This window comes from Argiope bruennichi, chromosome 4, assembly GCF_947563725.1.
Source record: "Argiope bruennichi chromosome 4, qqArgBrue1.1, whole genome shotgun sequence".
NCBI classification, from domain to species: domain Eukaryota; kingdom Metazoa; phylum Arthropoda; class Arachnida; order Araneae; family Araneidae; genus Argiope; species Argiope bruennichi.
In genome coordinates, this window is record NC_079154.1 from 25,711,561 (window position 1) to 25,733,297 (window position 21,737).

Here is a 21,737-nt window from a genome sequence, read left to right on the forward strand (position 1 = left end):
CGTATAGAGGATATATTGTCTGTCCGGCTGTTCGAATATTATATAACTACAAAACGAAGAAAGTTAGTTGTATCAAATTCAGCCCACGTATTTAACATCTATAGTGGAGACATCTGACAAATTTTGAGCCAAATCCATCAAAAGGTTGACCATCTGCCGGTCTGTACTTTCAGAAACATGTTAATACAATAACTCAAAACCGCAATGACTGAAATATATCAAATTTGGTATGGGATATTGTAACTATAAGTGCAGTTTTATGTCAAATTGTGTCAGTTGGTAGAGAAAAATGTATCTAAAACAAATTATATTTTTGGATACAAATATTTACCGCATGCCCGGGATTAATCACCAAAAAACTCGCCAAGGCTAACATGACAGATTCAGTAAAAACGCTAAAATCGCGCCAATGGCTTGCAAGGTGTTCTCTGGGATAATATCTTTATTAGAGACTAGCCGCCTTTGGCGTCCAGCCGGTTCGCCAATCTTAATGCTCATTAAAACTTTAATAATTAAATATTTTATATAATTCCTACTTTAATAACTTCTTCATCAAAATATTTTAAAACTTCAAATTTTGATAGTCATATAATTCACTCATAATATTATAAAGGTCTTCAGTCATAACGTAATATATATATCTCTCTAATTTTTTTGTTAGTTCCCGTAGAATTTATGCTTTAAATGAAAGTGGAAATGATTAATCTGCAATTAATATAATACAAAGCATACAACTAACCTAAAAATAATTTAAATCAAGTCCACGTCCGTTTAAAATAGTTGATAACGCGAGTGCGTGAATTTTTCTAAGCTATACAAGTAACGCTATACAGATTAGAAATGTTTAATTTGCTTTATTCTGTTTTATTTTAATTGAAAAGTTCTTCAGAATGAAACAGAAAGATCTATTAATTAACAATATTTAATTTTAAATGCTTCAAACATTAATAAAATAAACAGAATCGTTTGAAATAATCAGTCGGAAAATGTTAAGCCTAACCTTATTAATGTGGGGAAAAAAACTGAAGCCTTACTCATTTGGCAGTGGGGAAAGGAAGATTTTTTTTGGCGGGAAAGTTAGTTTTTAATTAATAATTAAAATTCTAATTAAAAATTCAAAAAAGAGATCCCAGATGCACATTCCCGACTTCCAAGGTATACATGTACCAAATTTGGTAGCTATAGTCAAACGGTCTGGCTTGTAGAGCGCCAACACACACACATACACATTGAGCTTTATATAAGTATAGATTTGTCGGGTTTTAAAAACATTCTGGTTATTTCATTCCCTCTGGTTATTTCATATGAAAACTCATGACTTCAAGATGTGTCATTCATGATCTTCCACTCTTCTTTATTCAACTTTCAGGGGAATTTACAAGAAAACTTCATTGCAGTGCTTTATGGTCTAAAATCATAACAAATTTCCAGTTATAACCATTATGCCGATTTTAAAAATTAATGCTTCATATGAATGCTCAGATCCCTAAATACGTCATCAATGATCCCAAACTTTTGTCATAAAGTTTCCAGAACTATCGTTAAGCATTTTTAGCTCTGAACCGATTTTGTCAATTGCAAGTATTTCTGTTCAATCTCTATTTTCAAGCTTAATATAACATATTACTCTCTTTTGATGCTCTGTGACTGCTTCGTCAAAATTGGTTGGCATGATTTAATTAATTCCATTAATAAGGTGAGTAGATATAATTTTATTTTTGCTTTATTTGCAACAAACTGGTGAGAATGTTTCTTATTAATGTTTTACTTCTCAACAATTCGATTTGCCGAAGGGGAACGTTTTTTTAAATCTATCTCCCTGTTATATAATAATTTTTTAGTAAACATTGAGTTTTATTCGCTTTGTGATTGGTAGATAGCGAGTCACCTGATCGACAGTTGAGGTCGGTTTTGCCAGTATTGTTTAAAATTTTTAATAAAAATTATTACGTCTTAATAGGTATTTATATTGCACTTGACGCTGAAATGGTGACAAAAAAGGAAAAGTAAAGTTTTAATTAACACCGAATTAATATCAAATGCGTTTAAGACAATATTATTTATTAATTCCAATTTTAGACACGCCGTTTATAAGAACACTAATGTGCACTTTTCCGGTTTGTTTATCTTTTTCGAGTAACAGGCATTTTTCTTCTCTTGGCTAGCAATTGTCTGAATACCAAAGTAATACACGTATTAACTCTGTATTGTTTTTTTAAAATATTAAAGGGACATCCAATGATATCGAATGAAGAAAGAATGCGAAGCAAGACAGAGAGAAAAATTGGCAACTTGAAAAGGAAAGCTGATCGTGAAGCTGCTAAGTTAGCGGAAAATGTGAAAAAATGATTCAATGTTTAGTTATTAGAGATATAAGCAACCAATGTTCTCATTGTGTTGTTTTGAATTTGAGTTGGAATAGGTCAATCAGAAAATATCTGGTATCATCATTGAAAGGGTAAAGTTCCAGCATTGAACGAATGCCCAATGGAGTTTAAAGACTTGCTAACAGAACATCGCGTACAGAATAGAGCGTTGGCGAGTGAAAGCTATCATGGAGCAAAGCCTCCTAGCCTTTAATAATAAAAACAAATTTGATCAGGGCGTACATTTATTTCAATGTATCAAGTACAATTTTTCTGACTTAACAAGGGTCGTGGAATACTTTCAAATCTCATGGCATCAAAGTCCTCAGCTACAGGTAAAACAACGGTATAGAAGATGATGCTTTTGAATACAAGATGTGCTTTCTCAAAAATGGGGGACACTCATGTCCCCCATTTTTGAATGTAATACGAAATTTTTGAATGTAATACGAAAGAATATTGGTTTAATAATATGTTTATTTTGATCGGTATTGTAATCACTCAAACTGATTACTCCGATCAGTCAGAAGACTCATGGAAAAACTTGAACCGGAGCGATGCGACATCAACACTGACGGGATATGTGGTTGAGTCCTAAGGGCCATCACCGGCCAAGGTACAACCCTTCCCTAAGGAAGTACGTTCCGTCATCGATGGGAGGAACCAGACTCTCACCTTTTATTGTACCCACAAGGGTGGCGAGAACCAACCACCATGCCGCAAGCTTCTAATACTCAATTCTCCCATACTCTCCTCCATGGGACTAATCGGTATTGTAAAAAAAATCCTTAATCTGGATTTGAACTTGAGCATACAAAATTTCATTACTAACGTTAATCCGTACATCCATCAAAAATTAATTCAATTTGTCCTTTGGAAAAAAATTTCAGGTTATCAGAATTAACCTTTTTAAAAAAATTTTAATCATGGTTAACTGTGCTGTTAATCAAAGGAAGCAGAAGTATTATCAATAGTTAGCGTTTTATATATACCCACATATGCCCATGTAAAATAATTTGGAAAACTAGAGAAGCCTCGTTAAGTGCCTCGTTTGAAACGCAATGGTAGAACATACCTCGTGAAGTACATATTCGGCAGGAAGCTTCTCCAACATTTCCTTGGCCATCCTGCTGACTACACACTCTTTGGTTTCGCCTCCAGATTTAGAGCTGTCCTGGGGTGGAACTCGAATCAGGGCATCTAAAATATCGTTTGCAGTATTGATTTGATAGCTGGAATTAAAAAAAAAATTAACTGTATTTAATGTATTGACATTGCTTTAATATCTAATTTTTGTGTGTGTGTGTAAAGCGATATTGGTCTTTAAGTATGTACTCAAATTATTTAAACATGGGATGTCTGTTCTACTGAGTATCAAACGTGTTTAAAATTCCACATACACTAAAAAAACAAGGAAAATTCAAGAAACAAAGGAACAACAACGAATTCCATATATCAATGTTATATCTATGTATGCAGGCAACATGTTTCCACAAGCGTTTCCATTACTTTCTATGAAAGTTTGGGGAACTTTATTTTTTTTACAATTTTAAATTCACAGCCTCGTAGAAAACAAGATGTGTGTAAAAAAATTTTAATAACATTTTCCTAAGCTAATTGTTAAAAACCCAATTTTCTGAAAAGATTTCTAAAAATTGTTCATGAAATTATTTCCCTTTTGGAAATATTTATAGGTGTCAGCAATTATTTTCACTTGGAAATTCTTTCACGCACTTCATTACTAAACAGAAATAAGTCTCCAGCCTGGCTAAGAATTTACTGGCATTCATTATAGTACTGAGTTGAAATGAATCGCGGTGGACAAGATATCTCTCGAAATAAGAAAGATAGCAGCAGAAGTTAGAAAAGCGTAGCTTTTTATATTGTGTTTTAGAATTAAATTTGAAATTATGAAAGTAAATCAATTTTTTTGTCTACATAATTTAGTTTCTACATATTTAATTAATATTCATTTGATTTCTAGACTTTGAGCTAGACAGATGAAATTTGGTATATGGAATTATGACTAAATCTGTAGATTTCTATCAAATTTTGAACGAAATCCATTCAAAGAAAGTCTGGTTGTTTGTCTATTCGAGTACAGGTGAACTCGATACCTCCGAAGCGCAGACAGATAAAATTTGGTTCACAGGTTAAGAATCTAAACTATAGATTCTTATCATATTTTGAATCAAATCTGTCAAAAGGTTGACTGTCCATCTGTCTGTACTTTCTCATGCTCGTAAACGCAATGACTTAAATCAATGGAATTCGGTACGTTATTTTGTGATTACAACTGTAGATTTTCTGTCAATCGACTGGCAAAAAAAGTTTTCAAAATACTTACACAAGCGATAGATTCAATAAAAATGTTAAATTCCCTCCAAAGCAGGACATTTCGTGACTATTGTTCACCAATTGCACGCAAAGTTTCCGAGTCCTTATACAAAGTTTATATAAGAACGGATAAAGCCTTTATTGGAAAGTATGAGAGAAAGTTTGGGGAAAGACCGCTCACACTGTTTCGAGACCAAACAGATGCATCAGTAGGAAAAATGAAAACTTTTTATGTAATTGGAAATCATTGGATTATCAAAACCAATTTACCAATTTTTCTGATGGAGAAAGAAGTGTCTTTACTCTTCCTACAGTCCTTTAGCAAAACATTGTTTCAATCAAACATTTCTATACGGGTGAACAGATTTCTAGTAATGAGATGAATTCACTCTGAGATCTCTTTATATGGTGATTATAATTCTGTGACTTTTTCTTAGGTTTTTGATATATATATATATATATATATATATATATATATATATATATATATATATATATATATATATACACTCATGTCCAAAATTAAGGTCACAAACATAAAATCTGCGAAAAATGAAAAACTATTCACTGTGTTGCCACCAAATTTGGCACAGAGGTACACTACAATGAAAGAAAGAACATAGACACATAACAATATTAAAAATATTTTAATTGGGAATTAAGAAACAGGATATATCAAAAAGTGTTACATTATGAATCAGAGATAAAGCATTTATCTCGGGAAAAGCCTGTCTAATATGGAATGTGACCACCGTGCACTGCTTTACAGTCTTCACAACGAACTTTCATACTGTTTATGAGGGTGTCAATAAAAGCTTGGGGCAACAAAGCCCATTCTTCCAAAAGCGCAGCTTTTAACTCTTGGAGGGTATTAGAAAGGGGGTTACGCTGTGAAATGGCTCTTCTGAGACCATCCCAAACATGTTCAATAGGATTGTGATCCGGAGTCCTCGAGGGCCAGTCCATACGTCAAATATCCTCTTCCTCAAAAAATCTTCAACGATCTGGGCTCTGTGTGGAAGCCCGTTTTCATCCATAAACATGAAGTCTGGGCCAAAAGCACTCCAGAACAACCTCACATAGGCTTCAAGGATCTCATCCCTCTAGCGATGTGCATTGACAGTATCCGCATCGAAGACGTGCAGTGGTGTACGACTGCCCAACATTATGCCATCCCAGATAAGGATTCCTCTGCCACCAAATCTGTCGATTTCTTTTACGTAGGAGGGTTGATAGCGAGCTCCTCGCTCTCTCCAGATGAAGATTCGACGAGTGTCACTCTGTGTAGTAAATCTCGACTCATCACTGAAAAGAACACGTCCTCATTCTTGCTGTGCCCAGGACTGATATGTTAGGCACCACAACAGCCGGGCTTTTCTGTTGGATGCAGTCAAAGGGACGTACTCAAATGGTCGCCGGGCATAAAGGGCCCTCTCTGCTAGACGTCTGTATACTTTTTGTCTGGAAATTCTTATTCTAGACGCAGCAGCAAGGACACGAGCAAATTGAGGAGCCGTTGTCAGCTTATGCCGTCGTGCGCTTAATGCTAAATAGCGATCCTGTGAAGGCGTCGTTGCTCTGTGACGGCCTTGGCCGGCCTTCCTGGTTACAGTACCACTTGTTTGGAATTGATTCCACAACCTAGATACCACTTTTGGTGCCACTTCTAACCATCGAGCCACCTCCGCTTGAGACTGCCCAGCTTCAAGCCTGCCAACGGTTCTCCATTTCAAGGCATCGTCTAAACGATTATGAGAACTCATTCTCACTGGAAACAGGTTAAATTTTTTGTTTTAATGCAATATTCACAAAATTGCAGGCAAAAATCCCAGATGCCTAAACGGTCTAATTTCAGTAATTCCCTCAAAACTAATGCTAAACAACATTTTTTTCCCACAACAAAGGTTAATATCGTATTAGCGGTTCTTCACAATATATAAAATATAATTTGTTTAAATTTTACTGGTAGCCATTTAGATTTACTTCGAAAAACATTTTTCTGACCTTAATTTTGGACATGAGTGTGTATATATATATATATATATATATATATATATATATATATATATATATATATATATATATATATATATATATATATATATATATATATATATAAGCTAATTTCTGAAAAGTAGAAAGTAGGTTTGAAGACATAGAAGACGCTTTGGATTTTTTAAATTCTATTTAATATACACTCGAGGAAAGCATAATTATTTACAAGCAGAGACGCGGACAAGGCACGTCCGCCACAGTGCGGCACAAAAGCAGAAGTAAGAAAGGGAGGGGAAAAAAATGATCACTAATCTTAAATAACATAGGATTTCCGACCACGTATCGATTGAATACTCGTGTTGACCTTGGACAAGGGCAACGGATGGATCACTTTCACTCGCCACGTAGAACTGATGGCGCATTATTTTTACGAAGCTTCAGTTGAATTAATTAAACAGAAAGTGGAATTGGATCCAGAAATAAGAGAATGAAATTACTCTGGGCTAAATTAAGATAAAGCTTTGGAAATTAATTCTGTTTTAAATTAAGAGTTTAAAATATCATTACATATATATATTTCTTTTCTACGAGGGAGTTTTGCCCCCTGCTCTAGGAGTTTAGTAGTCTGGATTCTAATTCCAGCTCTAAATTTCACTCTGGACAATGCTACATACAATTGACCATGTGAAAATATTGCAATTTAATCATTAATATTCAGACCAATTTTGTTAAATTTCTAACCTTGTGACTTATTGACATCTATACCGAAAGCTAGTCTCACTGAAAATTGCAAACTTTTCAATATAAATGGCATACCTGCATCATTTTTTGAATCCGTAGTAATACTTGGTATAGGAAAAAATGTGCCTTTGTTGTGACTCGTTAACGCCTCAACATATAAAATGCACCGGTCAAACTTTCTGATCATAAACCGAGAATTGTTGGATACTCCATCGCTATTAAATAAGCAACAACACAGGGTTAACAAGCGTATTGCTTAGGTATTCATTAGATTACTAGCCAAGAAACGGAAAATTTCCGTAATTCGAAAAGCTAAATAAACTGGAAAGTCAATCACTAGTGTTGCCACAAACGGTACGTCTGAAAGTAGAATAACGAATAATATTGTTTTAAACTCATTTGCTATTAATTTGGTGTTAATTAAGGCTTTACTTTTTGAGAGGGTTTTCGTAACGACATTAAGTTGTTCCAGCCTTTGTATTTAAATTTAAACTCACGAGAAAGTTTTCAGAAATGAAACACCACTATGTTGTGTTCCTTATGTCTAAGATATTCTTATATTTATTTATCAGTGTTTGTTATGGAATTTATTTAAATTAAATTCAACATTCATTTTTAAAAATGACCGAAAATTTTTGGCGCTGTTGGAGTTTCTTAAAAATTTAGCATCTTCCTGTTAATGATTTTATGCATATTTTGACCTCATTTTTGATGTGTTGATTATTCGAATACTGTAATTTACGACATTTTAGTTTATTTCTAAGCGCAAAATGTGGTTAAGATGAAGATATTATTAATAAAATTGCATCAGACTGCAACAGTATCCACCTAGCCGTCCTACCAGATACAAAATGAAATTCCAACTTTAATGTAAGATATTACTGAATTTGAATTCCATGTTTTCCAGCTAAAAAAACTATATAAAATTGTTTTAAATTACCTAAAATCGAGTGATAAATATACTTCCCAATGAACATTTGATGATATTTTTACTCTTAACACTCAGTGTTAAATATACTTAGCACTTTCAGTTTCTAATGAAGGATCTCTGTAAGTATATTTACCATCCTTTATAAAATTGATAAATTGAATGGCAAATAAATGAACTTTTGATGTTTTAGTATTTACATGTCAGTTTTTCATGATATAATTCGAAAAAATTTTGCCTCGCAGTTATGCCCTTTAAAAAGTAAAAAAACAAAATTTCAAAAATGTAATTATTTTGCAGTGTTTTACATTAGTAGCTGTTTCTCCAACATAATAATCGATTCCACTTGAAAATATGTGAATTTAAAAGAGGCACTTTTCTATACTTTTAAACAGATTCGAGAATAGTTTGACATACATATGCCTCTCTTTGGTACATTTTCCTGAAGGATACATTTCAACACCAAACATGTTTATAGTTCTCAGAAACATGTTTATAATTTTTCGTTTTAATAAATTCTATTTTTAAAACATACTTATTCTACAAGAGTTGGAGAAGCAACTGAATCACTTATGTAAATAAAGCTTCACTTGTAACATTTCAAAAAATACGACCTTGTTGATGATTTCTGCTTTCGATCGAGAAAAGAATGTTTGAAATCTAAGCAAAAATTCATTAAATTTCTTTAGATGGAAACATTAGATTTCGTAAACACATTTATTTAGCCGTAAACATATAGGGCAGCACAGAATACGCTGTAGAGGTAGCAAAGTATTTGAGAAAGAGTAAACAAAATTTTTCCTGAAATAAAAAAATAAAAAAAAGATTCTAACAAATTGCACTTGTTTCTTTCTGTTTTCTTTTAGGAAGTGAGAAGGGGGGGGGGTATGGAGGGAATTGTTGTCGTTTCGAAATTCAAAACATGGAACGATTGATACTGATAAAAATAAACATGTCGTCTGTTAAAGCAGAAAACATTTAAATGGATTTTGTTGAAGAATTAATTACTTGTACATTACCAGACTACTTTGAACAAAGATAATTGCTTATTATTATTGTTTATTATAATTAAGATTTAAAGTAATTATTGGATATTTATGATGTATAAGTATTGAAAATGAACTATTACAGATTTTTTTTTCATTTGTTATCAGTAACACATCTTTAGAAATATATCTTTATTTCTTTTAATAAACGATAGCTAAAAAGGATTAATTCATTATATTGTGATGTATCAAATAAGTCATCTCTAAAAGCCGAATCAGATTGCCATTTAGGTGTCTGTGTCCAGCATTTTCATTCGTGCTAGATGTCGAGAACATACTGGAAACTGAATGCGTTAAAATAATGGCATAAAAATATCGAAATGTTTAAAAATAGAAATAAATCCGAATCACTAAACTGAAATATAATAACAAGATAATACTTTAAGACTGAATTGTTTATCTTCAACTTTACATCACATAATTTATAAAGAGAAAAACGTTTGCAGTATTAGAAAACATTATTTATCGTCTGCGTTTTTGTACTATTTCGCAAACCTTTTTAAATGAAGAGTACATATTTCTCAATATTAAACAATATTAAATTATTATAATATTAAAATAGTATGTTTGATCGCCTGCTTTTTTAATTACTATGTCGTCGTTGATTATAAGCCAAGTTAAATTATGTCAACATCACAGAAATGAACAGAAAATTTGAAAAAGAAATTACACAATCAAGTCTACAAAATGAAATATTTTTGAAACATTAATGTTTTTATTTTTTTTAGTTCTATTGCGAAAGATATTATGAACTTTGTATTGCGAAATACCATAGAATGTGGATTATCCAATTTGATTGGGCTACAATCATACTGGATAATGGAAAACTCGTGTAAATTTTAAATCACGAATTATTTTCTCTCGATAAAATTTTCTCGTCGAATTATACCGAAACTTTCTCTCAAATTCTCATATTAGTATTATTTGCTTTCCTCACGTGCACTCAAAACTATAGACTTCATGCAAGGGCATGAACACCACGAGTGCTCAGATTTTTATTTTAAGTGTATCTACATATAAGTTTTGTTTTTCGCAGAATACTAATGATAGTAATGAAGAATAAGCATTTTAGGATCTTTTTCTGACCAACAGAAACTAAAATTTTAAGTATCATAGACATAAGATTGCATACCAAATTTCAATTACTCAATCTTGATTTTTTTTTTTATTTACCACGTTTACATTATGTCCCATGTGGTCTAGTGGTTAGGATTCCTGGCTTTCAGCCTGGCGGCCCGGGTTCGATTCCCGGCATGGGAAGTCTCCCTTTTTTAAGGCCGGGATAGCCTGGTTGGTAAAGCGTCGGATTCGCGTCCCTTAGTTTGCGAGTTCGAACCCCGCCGGCCGAAGATTCCCCGCGTGCTTGGTGGCTGACGCGCGTTAAATCTGTCGTGGTCACAAAGTCCTCCATGTCGAGAGTAATACCACTGGGGGGTACTGGATCAGAGGTGATCGTTCTCTGATTCAGGTCTAAATTACGATATGTGGTTGAGTGAATGAAATGCGTGAATGAAGTCCACCCCGTAAAAAGGGTTGTGACGTGTGTGTCGTACTCTTGGCCCTAGATGGCGCTACTATTGAAACAAGAGGCGCTCCCCTTGAGGCTTAAATCGGCTGTCTTCGAACAGCGGGCTTGTCGATGGCAAGTGCCATTAGAAACAACAACAACATGCATGTGAATGTACAGACCGACAGATGATTCATCTGTTGACGGAGTTACTTCAGAATTTAATTGGGTCGACACTTTAGATATTAAAACTTTATAGCAAATTTCATCTACCTAGTTCTTATGTTTTGCTGCTATTATGTTCCTCCGCATTCGGACAGACAGACAAACTGTCTGTGAATGCATTTCATTCTAAATTTGATAGCTTTGGCTCAAAGAACACACCACATTTCATTCATCTAGCGTAAATTGTTTATGAGTTATCGTATTCAGAGCTGGACAATCATAATTCCAAAAATGTATTTTTGAACAGAAATGTAGAGATTGTTCAAACTCTGGAAATTGAATTGTTTGACGATCATAGTACAATTTGTATACTTTAAATAATAGAAAGGAAAGATAAAAAAAAAAAGAATTTTAATTTCCTTGTTACTGGCTTGAATAATTGAGAATTCGGTTGATAGAGAGCCAGATAAGGGAAATATTGCTGCATTTATAAAGCATTTTTTTCAATGTCTAGTTTCTGTTAGTTAATTGTAGTTATTTTTGAGATATAATAAATATTCTCACTAAAAGAAATGAATTATGGCGCAAAGGAAAGATAATTACAGTTATATAAACCCTCGATTTGCGATGATATTATGGGTGCTTTATCTTCTTAAAGGACTAATATTTATCCTCGGATATCTCTGAATTCAGTAATATATCTCCTCTTTGTATATAAATTTCAAACAAACTTTACCGATCATAGCATTCTTACAAAAGACAGGTGCAATAATTCATCATGTTAATACAAACCGCACTAAACAATTAACACATGATAAACTCGTATTGCGCTCGACTGTCTAAACAGGATTATTAAATGCACTATTACTGTAATTATGTCGATTCATTGGAGATAGTTATGAACTATGGATTCAGAACCAACCAACTAACAGGCCTTAATTAGGATTTTGAATTCACTATCAGAATTGTATATGTATTATAATTGCACATGTATCGTAATTGTATTATAATTTGCAGTCAAAACTGGAGCAGACTCCAACACAATGGACAACAATCTACAATGCAACTATTAAATATAGGAAAGCACAGTATTATAATGTTTCTTGTAATATTTTGAGAAAACAAATGTATTTTGACATGTTATTTAGGATTGGTTCGTAATTATATCCTTAATCACAACTGAGCTATTAAATGTATGAGAAAGAGTTGCATTAAAATAAAAATAAAAAAACATACAAATCTAAAAGTTTAAAAAATTGTGTGAATATGTCTGAATCATAAAATAACTAGTGATTAAAAAATCTTAAATGAATTAATTTAAGTATTGGAACATTAAAGTAAATTATTAATTGTGTACTTAATAATTTTTGAGGATGTATACACATTTGTAATGAATACACATATATTTGTAATGTTTGTATGTGTATACATACAATATACAATACATGTATACATACAATATACAATACATGTATACATACAATATACAATACATGTATACATACAATATACAATACAATGTATACATACAATACATGCATACATACAATACATGTATTCATACAATACAATGTATACATACAATACATGTATACATACAATACAATGTATAAATACAATACAATGTATAAATACAATATATGTATACATACATAATGTATAACATATGTTTGTAATGTAAACACATTTGTAATGTAAACACATTATTTCTAATTTAATTTTTTTTTAATTTTCTGAAAAACTGATTCGTAATATTACTTTGCCCCTTTTTAACCGATTAATTTGCGTACATTGTTGCGTTCGGCAATGAAGTAATTCATGTCATAGATGTAAACGTGCAAACATGCTACAAAGTCTCATTACCCATTACAGACAGACAGACAAAAAAAAATGAATAACCTGTTTTGTGTAGGATATCTTTATGACTAAAATATTCAAATAAATGTCTCTCAAATTATTTTGTATAATAGATGACCAAGGGCTACCTATACTTCTGCACAGATCTTCATTAGATTTCTGGAAATTTTGAATGATCTCCTACATGACGCCTGACAGATCTGATGCCACAGCTCTTCAAAAGTTCATCATATTTTCAATATATTACAGAGCTTCATTTATGATGTAAGCCATTCAAGATCTAAAGGATCCAATTTATTCTCTTGGCAAAGAATAATACATCCCCAAGCTCTGTGAGGCATTTTGTTGAGCAACTTTACCGCCACATGAGTTTGTCGTATAACAGCTTTCACGTGATCATTGGTAATATTCATCTCCTATAATTTTATGAGTAACCATACTTGAAAGAACAACTTTCACTTATGTTTAGTCAGCTTTGTTCCATATATATCACACAGAATCTGGTGACGTATTATTCAAGTGGCTCATAGTTCTGTCTGTAACAGCACAGTTTTGCCGCTGTTAGATGAGCTCCACAAATATCGCATAGAACTTGGCGATATGTTATCCACTTAACCTCACTGCAAAAACAACATATTTTTTCGTTGCTGGATGAAATCCAGAAATATCGCATAGAATCTGGAAGTGTATCATCTATGTGACTTATGGCCCATAGTCCAATAAACAAAAGAACAGTTTTCCGCTGCTGGATGCTCAATTTTTTTTTCCATCTGCATTGATATAGATCTTAAATTTGAAGATTTCCTTAGCTAATATTTATGACTAAAATAATCAAATAAATTGTCTCTCAAATTATTTTGTACTAGCCGCCTTTGGCGACCAGCCGGTTCGCCAATCTTAATGTTCGTTAAAATTTTAATAATTAAATATTTTATGCAATTCCTACTTTAATAGCTTCTTCATCAAAATATTTTAAAACTTCAAATTTTGATTGTCATATGATTCATTCATAATATTATAAAGGCCTTCAGTTATAACGTAATATGTATCTGTCTCATTTTCTGTTAGCACCCATAGAATTTATGCTTTAAATTAAAGTGGAAAGAATTAATCTTCAATTAATATAATAATATTTTTTACTGAAACAAAGCATTTTTTTTTATAATCTGATTACTGAAAATAGAGTCACTCAGCGTTTAAACTTTATAGGCACTAAAGAATATCTTTTTTAATTTATGTAATATCTCAAGAATTTGTCAACAAAATTTTCTTAGATTCATCATGAACAGATCGATTCATTAACAATGTTTAATTTTAAATGCATCAAACACTAAGAAAATAAAACGAACCGTTTAAAATAAACGGTCGAAAACAGGTTTTAAAAAAATACTTAAAAAACGATGTACTTAAAACTATAAGAATATACAAAAAATATATAACTAACATAAATACATTTTAATTACAAAAGCATACAACGAACCTAAAAATAATTTAAATCCAGTCGGCATCTGTTGATAATAATTGTCAACACAATGCGGAATTCAGAACACAATGCGCATGCTTGAATCTTCAACGCCAGTTACGTAACGCAAATACGTGATTTTTTCTACGCCAGTTGGGGTAACGCTATGCGGATTAGAAATTTTTAATTTCCTTTATTCTGTGTTATTTTAATTCAAAAGTACTTCAGAATGAATCTGTAAGATCGATTCATTAACAATGTTTCATTTTAAATGCATCAAACATTAAGAAAATAAACAGAATCGTTTGAAATAATCCGCCAAAAAATATTCACCCTAGCCTCATTACTGTTGGGAGAAAAAAAAAAAACTGAAGCCTTACTCATTTGGCGGTGGGGAAAATGGAAGATTTTTTTGGCGGGAAAGTTAGTTTTTAATTAATAATTAAAATTCTAATTAAAAATTCGAAGAAAGGAACCCCAGGTGCACATTCCCAACCTCCAAGGTATACATGTACCAAATTTGGTAGCTGTAGGTCAAACGATCTGGCCTGTAGAACGCCAACACACGCACACACACACACACACACACACACACACACACACACACACACACACACACACACACACACACACACACACTGAGCTTTATTATAAGTATAGATAATAGATGACCAAGGGCTACCTATACTTCTGCACAGACCTTCCTTAAATTTCTGGAAATGTTGAATGATCTCCAACATGATACCTGCTCCCAACTTCTCCCAGATCTGATGCCAGAACTCTACCAAAATATCATATTTTAACCTGGATTCAGATTCACTACTTTCATTTGAAAAGAGGGCATAAACACTCTTCAATACTTTCTCAGACATATACGCTGATGTAAATTGATACGCATTGTCTGAATAAGCGCGATGTCGAATACCATCATCCCTTCCGATGTGCGTAACAGAGTCTGTCTGAATGACGAGCGATACAATGAAAATATTTTTGAGTAAGCCTTATAATACGTTTCTGCAAGCTTACACTTAATAGCTTTATGCATTTTTATGAATATTACCATTCGTTAAAATAGGTAAATATGATTAAATTAATTTGAAAGGGAAGAATTTTGACATATTCATTAGCCGAATCGTCGTAACCGTATTATCATAGATAAATGAAAGTATTATTCAAGAATATTGGAGTTGGACATGTACACAGTTTTTGATGCAACTATAATATGTCAGGCGAAGAATATCTATCAGTTGGAAAGTACGAAAAAATCACCGCAATATAGAGGAATTGACAGATTTTATAACTTCTGAAAAATAACCAATGGAAATGGTCTCCCCAAAATTTTCTCGCATACTCTCTAATAAACTTGTCATATCAGAGAACGCCTTGCATGACATCAGACAGGAAATATTAGACTTTGGCGTGAATTATCCTTTTTACGAATCTATCGTGCCAACCTTAAAGAGTTTTTTGGCGATTAATCCATGACAAATGGTTAGTAGTATCGAAAACCGAATTTGCTTTTTCTCAACCTATTGGAATAAAAATCTGATACAAAACTAGATTCGTAGTCACAAAATTCGTTACCAAATTTGATGTATTGCGTCACTGCGTTTTGAGTTACCTCATTTATATTTTGCAAAGTACAAATCAACACGCGGTCAGCCCCTCATTCGGATTTGGTTCAAAATTTGGTATGTGTCTACACTGTAGATATTAAATATGTGTGCTGAATTTCATTCATCTAGCTGTCTTCGCTTTGTAGCTATCGTGTTAAATTATACCGTGGATGATAGAATAACGTGTTAACTCAAGATTTGAATTAAATAAAAAAAGCTTTTTTCTTTAAATTGTTATATTTTTATTGGACCATAAAGTATATTGGATAGCGTTATGTATGGAATAACGCATAGTGCAAATGGCTATCGCCGGCTTTATTGACACATACACACTTTTTTGCCGGCATTTACCACGACCATTTTGTATAAATGTGACTGAATTTTGTTGACGCAGTCTTGAATTTTTTCCTTTAATGCACGCATGTTTGTAGGCTTGTTGGCATAGACCTCTGACTTCAAATTATCCCATAAAATGAAATATAGTGTTAAATCACGCGATCTAGGGGGCCAGTTCTCAATTTTCCTATAGTGGGCGCCAGACTTTTATTATTTTTGAAATAATGAAAGCACGCTGTTCTATCGTGAGACACAACATTTTTACTACGCTAAAACTATCAGCTATCAAATGATTTTTTAATAGGGTTGATAATTGCATGAATGGTGGAAAAATCAAATCTTGCGTTCATTTTGGGACACACTCTAGTAATTTCTTTAAATAGAAATAATTAAAAAAGTCTCAGAATTATAATCGACTATATACAATTGTGGGGACAAGCAAAACAAACGACATCGAATTGAGTACACGGTTATGTCAAGTACGATAGTAAAAGAATAATTAACTGTTCTTAGTGTACATTTTTATTGAAGCGAAGTGCATTAAAACATCCAATTCATTCTATTCAATTTTTTGCTTCAAATATTTTTTTCCCATTCATTCCACACTATCACTTCCTTCAAAGATTGCTTGTGTGCTCAAGAAAAAGAAAATAATAATAAACACGCACCATAAAAGCTGATATTTCCAACTATCACGCCTAAGATTCTCAAACTTACAAAAAAGAAAAAAAAAGTTCCAAAAAGCACCCATTTTGAATTCATTCCACACAAAGAGCAAGAACGAAGTGGATTTAAAGGTTATCTAGGTTTCTAAAGACGAAACGAAATTACGTTCGAATTGAAACGCATTATATCAACATGGCGGACCATACCCATACACTGAGCAGCAACAATGCATCTCTTCCCAGGCTAGAAAAATACGGAACACACACGTATAAATTCCAGCAATTCAGACAGAGCAAAGAGAATTCATTTAAACGCAAATCGATTCCAAACTCTCCTTTGCTCTTCATGCCAGAGAAGATATCCATTTTTGTTTGTTCAGTTTTCTTCCGTCCCTCTGTCCTTCACCCCCCCCCCTCTTCTACCCATTAGAAATCATTTATTCCCGGTTATTGAAAAGTTTTAAAAGCAGAAAGAATTTCTCCATCATTCCTGAGTAGCGCGGATCCCTTTTCCTTCCCTCCGAATTCTGCAGCAGTATGTGTATGCTTATGGAACGATGTTTATGATTGTTTTGGCCAAATGGAATTGGAACGAAAAGATGGGGGAGGGGATCTTTCTCAAATTGTGCAGATGTTCGGATTCCAGCAGGTGTTCTTTCCCAATTCGGGAAAATCGTATGCTGTGCCAGCAAACGATTTTAAAGATGTAAACAGATTGTTATTTATACGTTTTACATTGGAGCCTTTCCACGACAGTTGCCACCAAGGGAAACGTAAATCCATTCTTAAAGAATTTTACCAAGAATTAACTATCAATAATTAAGTTGGAAAATGATTTGTAAGACTTCGAATTTAAATTATATGTCTAACACAAATTTCTCAAATTCCTTTAAAAGTTCTGCGGAAAGACTTAAATTCGCTTTAAAGTTTTGAATTGATTTTTATAGTTCTGTAAAAAGACTTGCATTAATATATATGCTAATAAATACAAAACAAAATTGCTTCCAGATGCAGAAATATAGAAAAAATGTGTGCGGAACTGAATTTTCACTTCGCACGAGAAAAACTATATAGTGAGTAGATGCATTAAAAAAAGAATTCCATTACTACTTGATTCTGAAACTGAAAGTGGGTTTACACTCGGCCATTTATAAGACGGCCAGTAAGACAAAACATGCGCAGAAAGAAACTGATTTATGTTTGTCTCTATTTCATAAGGCAGATTCAGGCATTCCATGCTTGGCTATAAATTGCCGTTTTGGCGTCCCTGAATTTTTTTCACTATGCATCATATTAAAATGATGGATATTTACACAAAAAACGTGGTAAAATAAAAAAAAAGGTCAACATACCTAAATCAGAAAAACTATAAATAAAATTTAAAAAAGCACATTCTTGCATTAGAAAGAACAAAGAGCAAAAAATGTCGGAATTAATCTATGATAAGTGATCAGTTTTTTGCACGCCAAATACATAAAAAAGTTCGCCAAATTCTACAAATGCATGCGTAGTAAGAAAAAATACAATATAGAGGCATATTGTTGTCCAGTCGGTACAAGTACTTGCCATAGACCTAACAGCATTTTTCAGCCTTTCTACGCATGCGCTTCCTACTGGCCCAATATAAACCCAACTTAAGGCTTCATTGTAAATAAAACACATTTCCAAATATTTTATTAAAAGCTTGCCTTATACTGAAACCTACAAAATATTAGACCAGTTGACTCACCGAGTTTTATGGTTGTTAAAAGTTTAAATCAAATGTTTCATTTATGTTCTTGATGGCATTTTCAGCAAAATACTTTTAAATTTCAAACTTGATAGATAAGAAATGTGTACTATTTCAAAACGCTGATCCGATCACTGTGCAACGCAACTGCCTAATTTTCAGTCACCTTACCAGAAATTTCAGCTCAATTTAGAAAACGGGAGTCTTCAACCCTTAACTGGGGACGTGCGGTCTGTGAGATCGCTAGCGATGGATTTTCTATCACCCCTATTCTATTTTTAGCTCAATTGAATGGATTGACCCTGTAGCTTCCTGTTTTGTGACCTTCAATACACGTGCACTTTTTCAACCGATTTCAGCAGATGCTTTTGAAAATAATTGAGCTATTTATTCGAGCGCGGTCTATAAGACCGCATCTCCTTGTTAGTGTCCAAGTGATAAACAAGGCTTAGCAGATGGCGCTAAAACTTGGAACGCGAAATATCATCCAGTTTACTCATCCTTTATAAAGCAGTGCTCCAGACACTTTTAAATAAATCAGAAAGTGATTTTAAGGATAAGGATAATTGTACAGATAAGTTTTTCGATGAAAGTTCGCTTTCAACTGACCTTGTTTGTCTTCGTTCAAACATAATTAATTTTTCTAGTGATAATGCATTTTGAAAAATTTATAAAATATATTAATATACCAAGATATATATATATATATATATATGCAGAATTAATAGGTTGATTTTTATACTAGTTCTTAACTTGTATGTTTAAAATGCCCTAGAAAACCGCGCTATGAAAGTCACACAAGCCGGGAAAAAAAGGGCCAATTTTACCCATTGTAAATTTTTTTTTCATAAAATTGTGGAATTTTACATTATATTGTCTTCTACATACCTTCATATACTGTAAAAATAAATATGATTTAAAAAGTAAAAAGTAATATGTTTTCTCCGGAATATTATTTATTGTAACATGTAATTTGAGAAGAAAATGTGTGTTCCATCGCATTTACATTTTTCAATGATAATATATTTTGAAAAATTTCTAAAACATATCCATATATCAAGAAAAATATCTGCAAAATATTTTGGCAGTTTTTCATGCTAATACATTCATTAGAAAATTTAATTTGAGTGTAAATGAAATGTGGTCTCGTAGACCGCACCTCTCCAGTTAAGTCCTAAAATTTCACCTCCCCAGTTAAGAGTCAATTGATGCAAAAACGTTCTTGATGAAACAAAGCATTTTTATTTAAAATTTAAGATCAGAAAACAGAATCGCTCTCAGTATGGAAGTTTTATGTATACTGCAGTATATTTTCATAGTTTGTGCAATAAATCAGTGAATTAATAAAAAAAAAATCCTCTACACAACAACAAACTGGGCACATTATAACAAGAAAGTAATTTTCAAGCAAAAAGAAGGATAATATAACTTTATGCGTCCATTTATATTAAATTAAAAAGTAGCAGTATATAGAAGTGGACACAATTTACAAAAATTTCAGAATTATCACTCGTATAGTTCAATTTCAACTACAACAAATTTCAAAAAGTATGTTAAAAGATACTTTAAATAGAAACCCACCCAATAGAGAAAATTAGAAGTATTTTTATACCTTCATTATCAACAAGAGGAAATAGCCAACATGAAATATTGAAACAATAAGGTAAACGATTTGAGATTAACTTCAATAAACAAATATAATGCTGTAAAATGCGTTTAGAATTAATCATCCAGTTGCTTATCCAGAGATTTCAATAGGTTGGCAATGGGTCCATTTTCTATTGCATCCAGCTTTTTTTTGAGTTTAGAGTGTTTATTTTTACGATTACAGACTTTTATTATATCATATTATTATCGTGTTACATATAGTATCAATTCACTTTATTTGAAAAATATTTGAACTTATTTACAAATATCACATCTAAATAGTGATTTTAAAAAATTACCCAGTCAAAGGGTTAAAAAAAACTAGTTAAAAATTGTATAGAAATTATACGGCAAATAAATTGGTAATATTAAAAAAAAAATTTAAATTTTAAGATATTATAAAAAAATATTTTTATCCTATAATTTCGGAAGTTGTCACTGGAAAAACAACAAAATTAAATTTAATTTCAAATAATTAAAGTTTTCAAAAATCACTTCACGATGCAATCATTCACACTCTCCCCAGTATTTATACATCAAGATCGATTATTCTAAAAAAATGAGGACACATTTTAGTATAATGGTAATATATCTTTAGGATATTAATTCATTAAAATTTTAAAATCAAATAGTCATTCAATTCCGAGAAAATGACCTTTCAACATAGCTCATACTAGCAATTTGTTAGCGTTGCTGTGCGTTTTGACCGCATATTCTGTAGGGCATTAGCATCGTATCTGTGAGATCAGAATTCTGTGCTGAACTTTTTTTTATTGTCTTATTAAAATAAACACCTTTTGTGTGAAAATTTTTTTCCATAGCTACAATCGCTTAGCAGTTGGTGGTTGAATATCACTTTTCATACATTCGGCTATTTTTAAGTGTTCTGTTTTTCCATATAAAAATACCATCATATATTTACTTTATATTTTATATATTTCTCATATATCTTTATATTCATCATATATCTTTATATTCATCATATATTTCATATCATCATATATCTTTATATTCATCATATATTTCATATCATCATATTCATATTCATAAATCATATTCATCATATATTTCTTTATTTTGAAATTGTTGTGGGATGAAATTTAATAACTTGTAAAAAAATATGATGGATGGTAAAAAAATATTAATTAAAAATGATCACCTTCAGAAGTTTTGTGTGCTTAAGATCTTTTGAATGCAACATTTTATAATCTTTATCATGGAAGCGAAAGTCTGAGGGCGTTTTTAAAATTTATTTTTGCTTATTGAAATAAACAAAAGGGTTTTTTAAATTATGCTAGTATAAAAAGAAAATGCTTTTAATTATCAACAAAAAGAAGAAA

The 21,737-nt window shown here is 32.1% G+C and overlaps 1 protein-coding gene and 1 non-coding gene across 2 annotated transcripts in view; one reads left to right on the forward strand and one right to left on the reverse strand.

The window, feature by feature from the left end:
* LOC129965553 (dynein axonemal heavy chain 5-like) overlaps positions 1–21,737 on the reverse strand; it is a 272,814-nt gene that overhangs the window by 35,853 nt on the left and 215,224 nt on the right. Inside the window, exon 53 of the mRNA XM_056079546.1 lies at positions 3,442–3,598. Coding sequence (XP_055935521.1) covers positions 3,442–3,598 — 157 coding nt within the window. The remainder of the gene's footprint in view (positions 1–3,441; positions 3,599–21,737) is intronic.
* Trnae-uuc (transfer RNA glutamic acid (anticodon UUC)) lies at positions 10,602–10,673 on the forward strand. Its single transcript has one exon. It is a non-coding gene; the product is annotated as a tRNA-Glu (tRNA).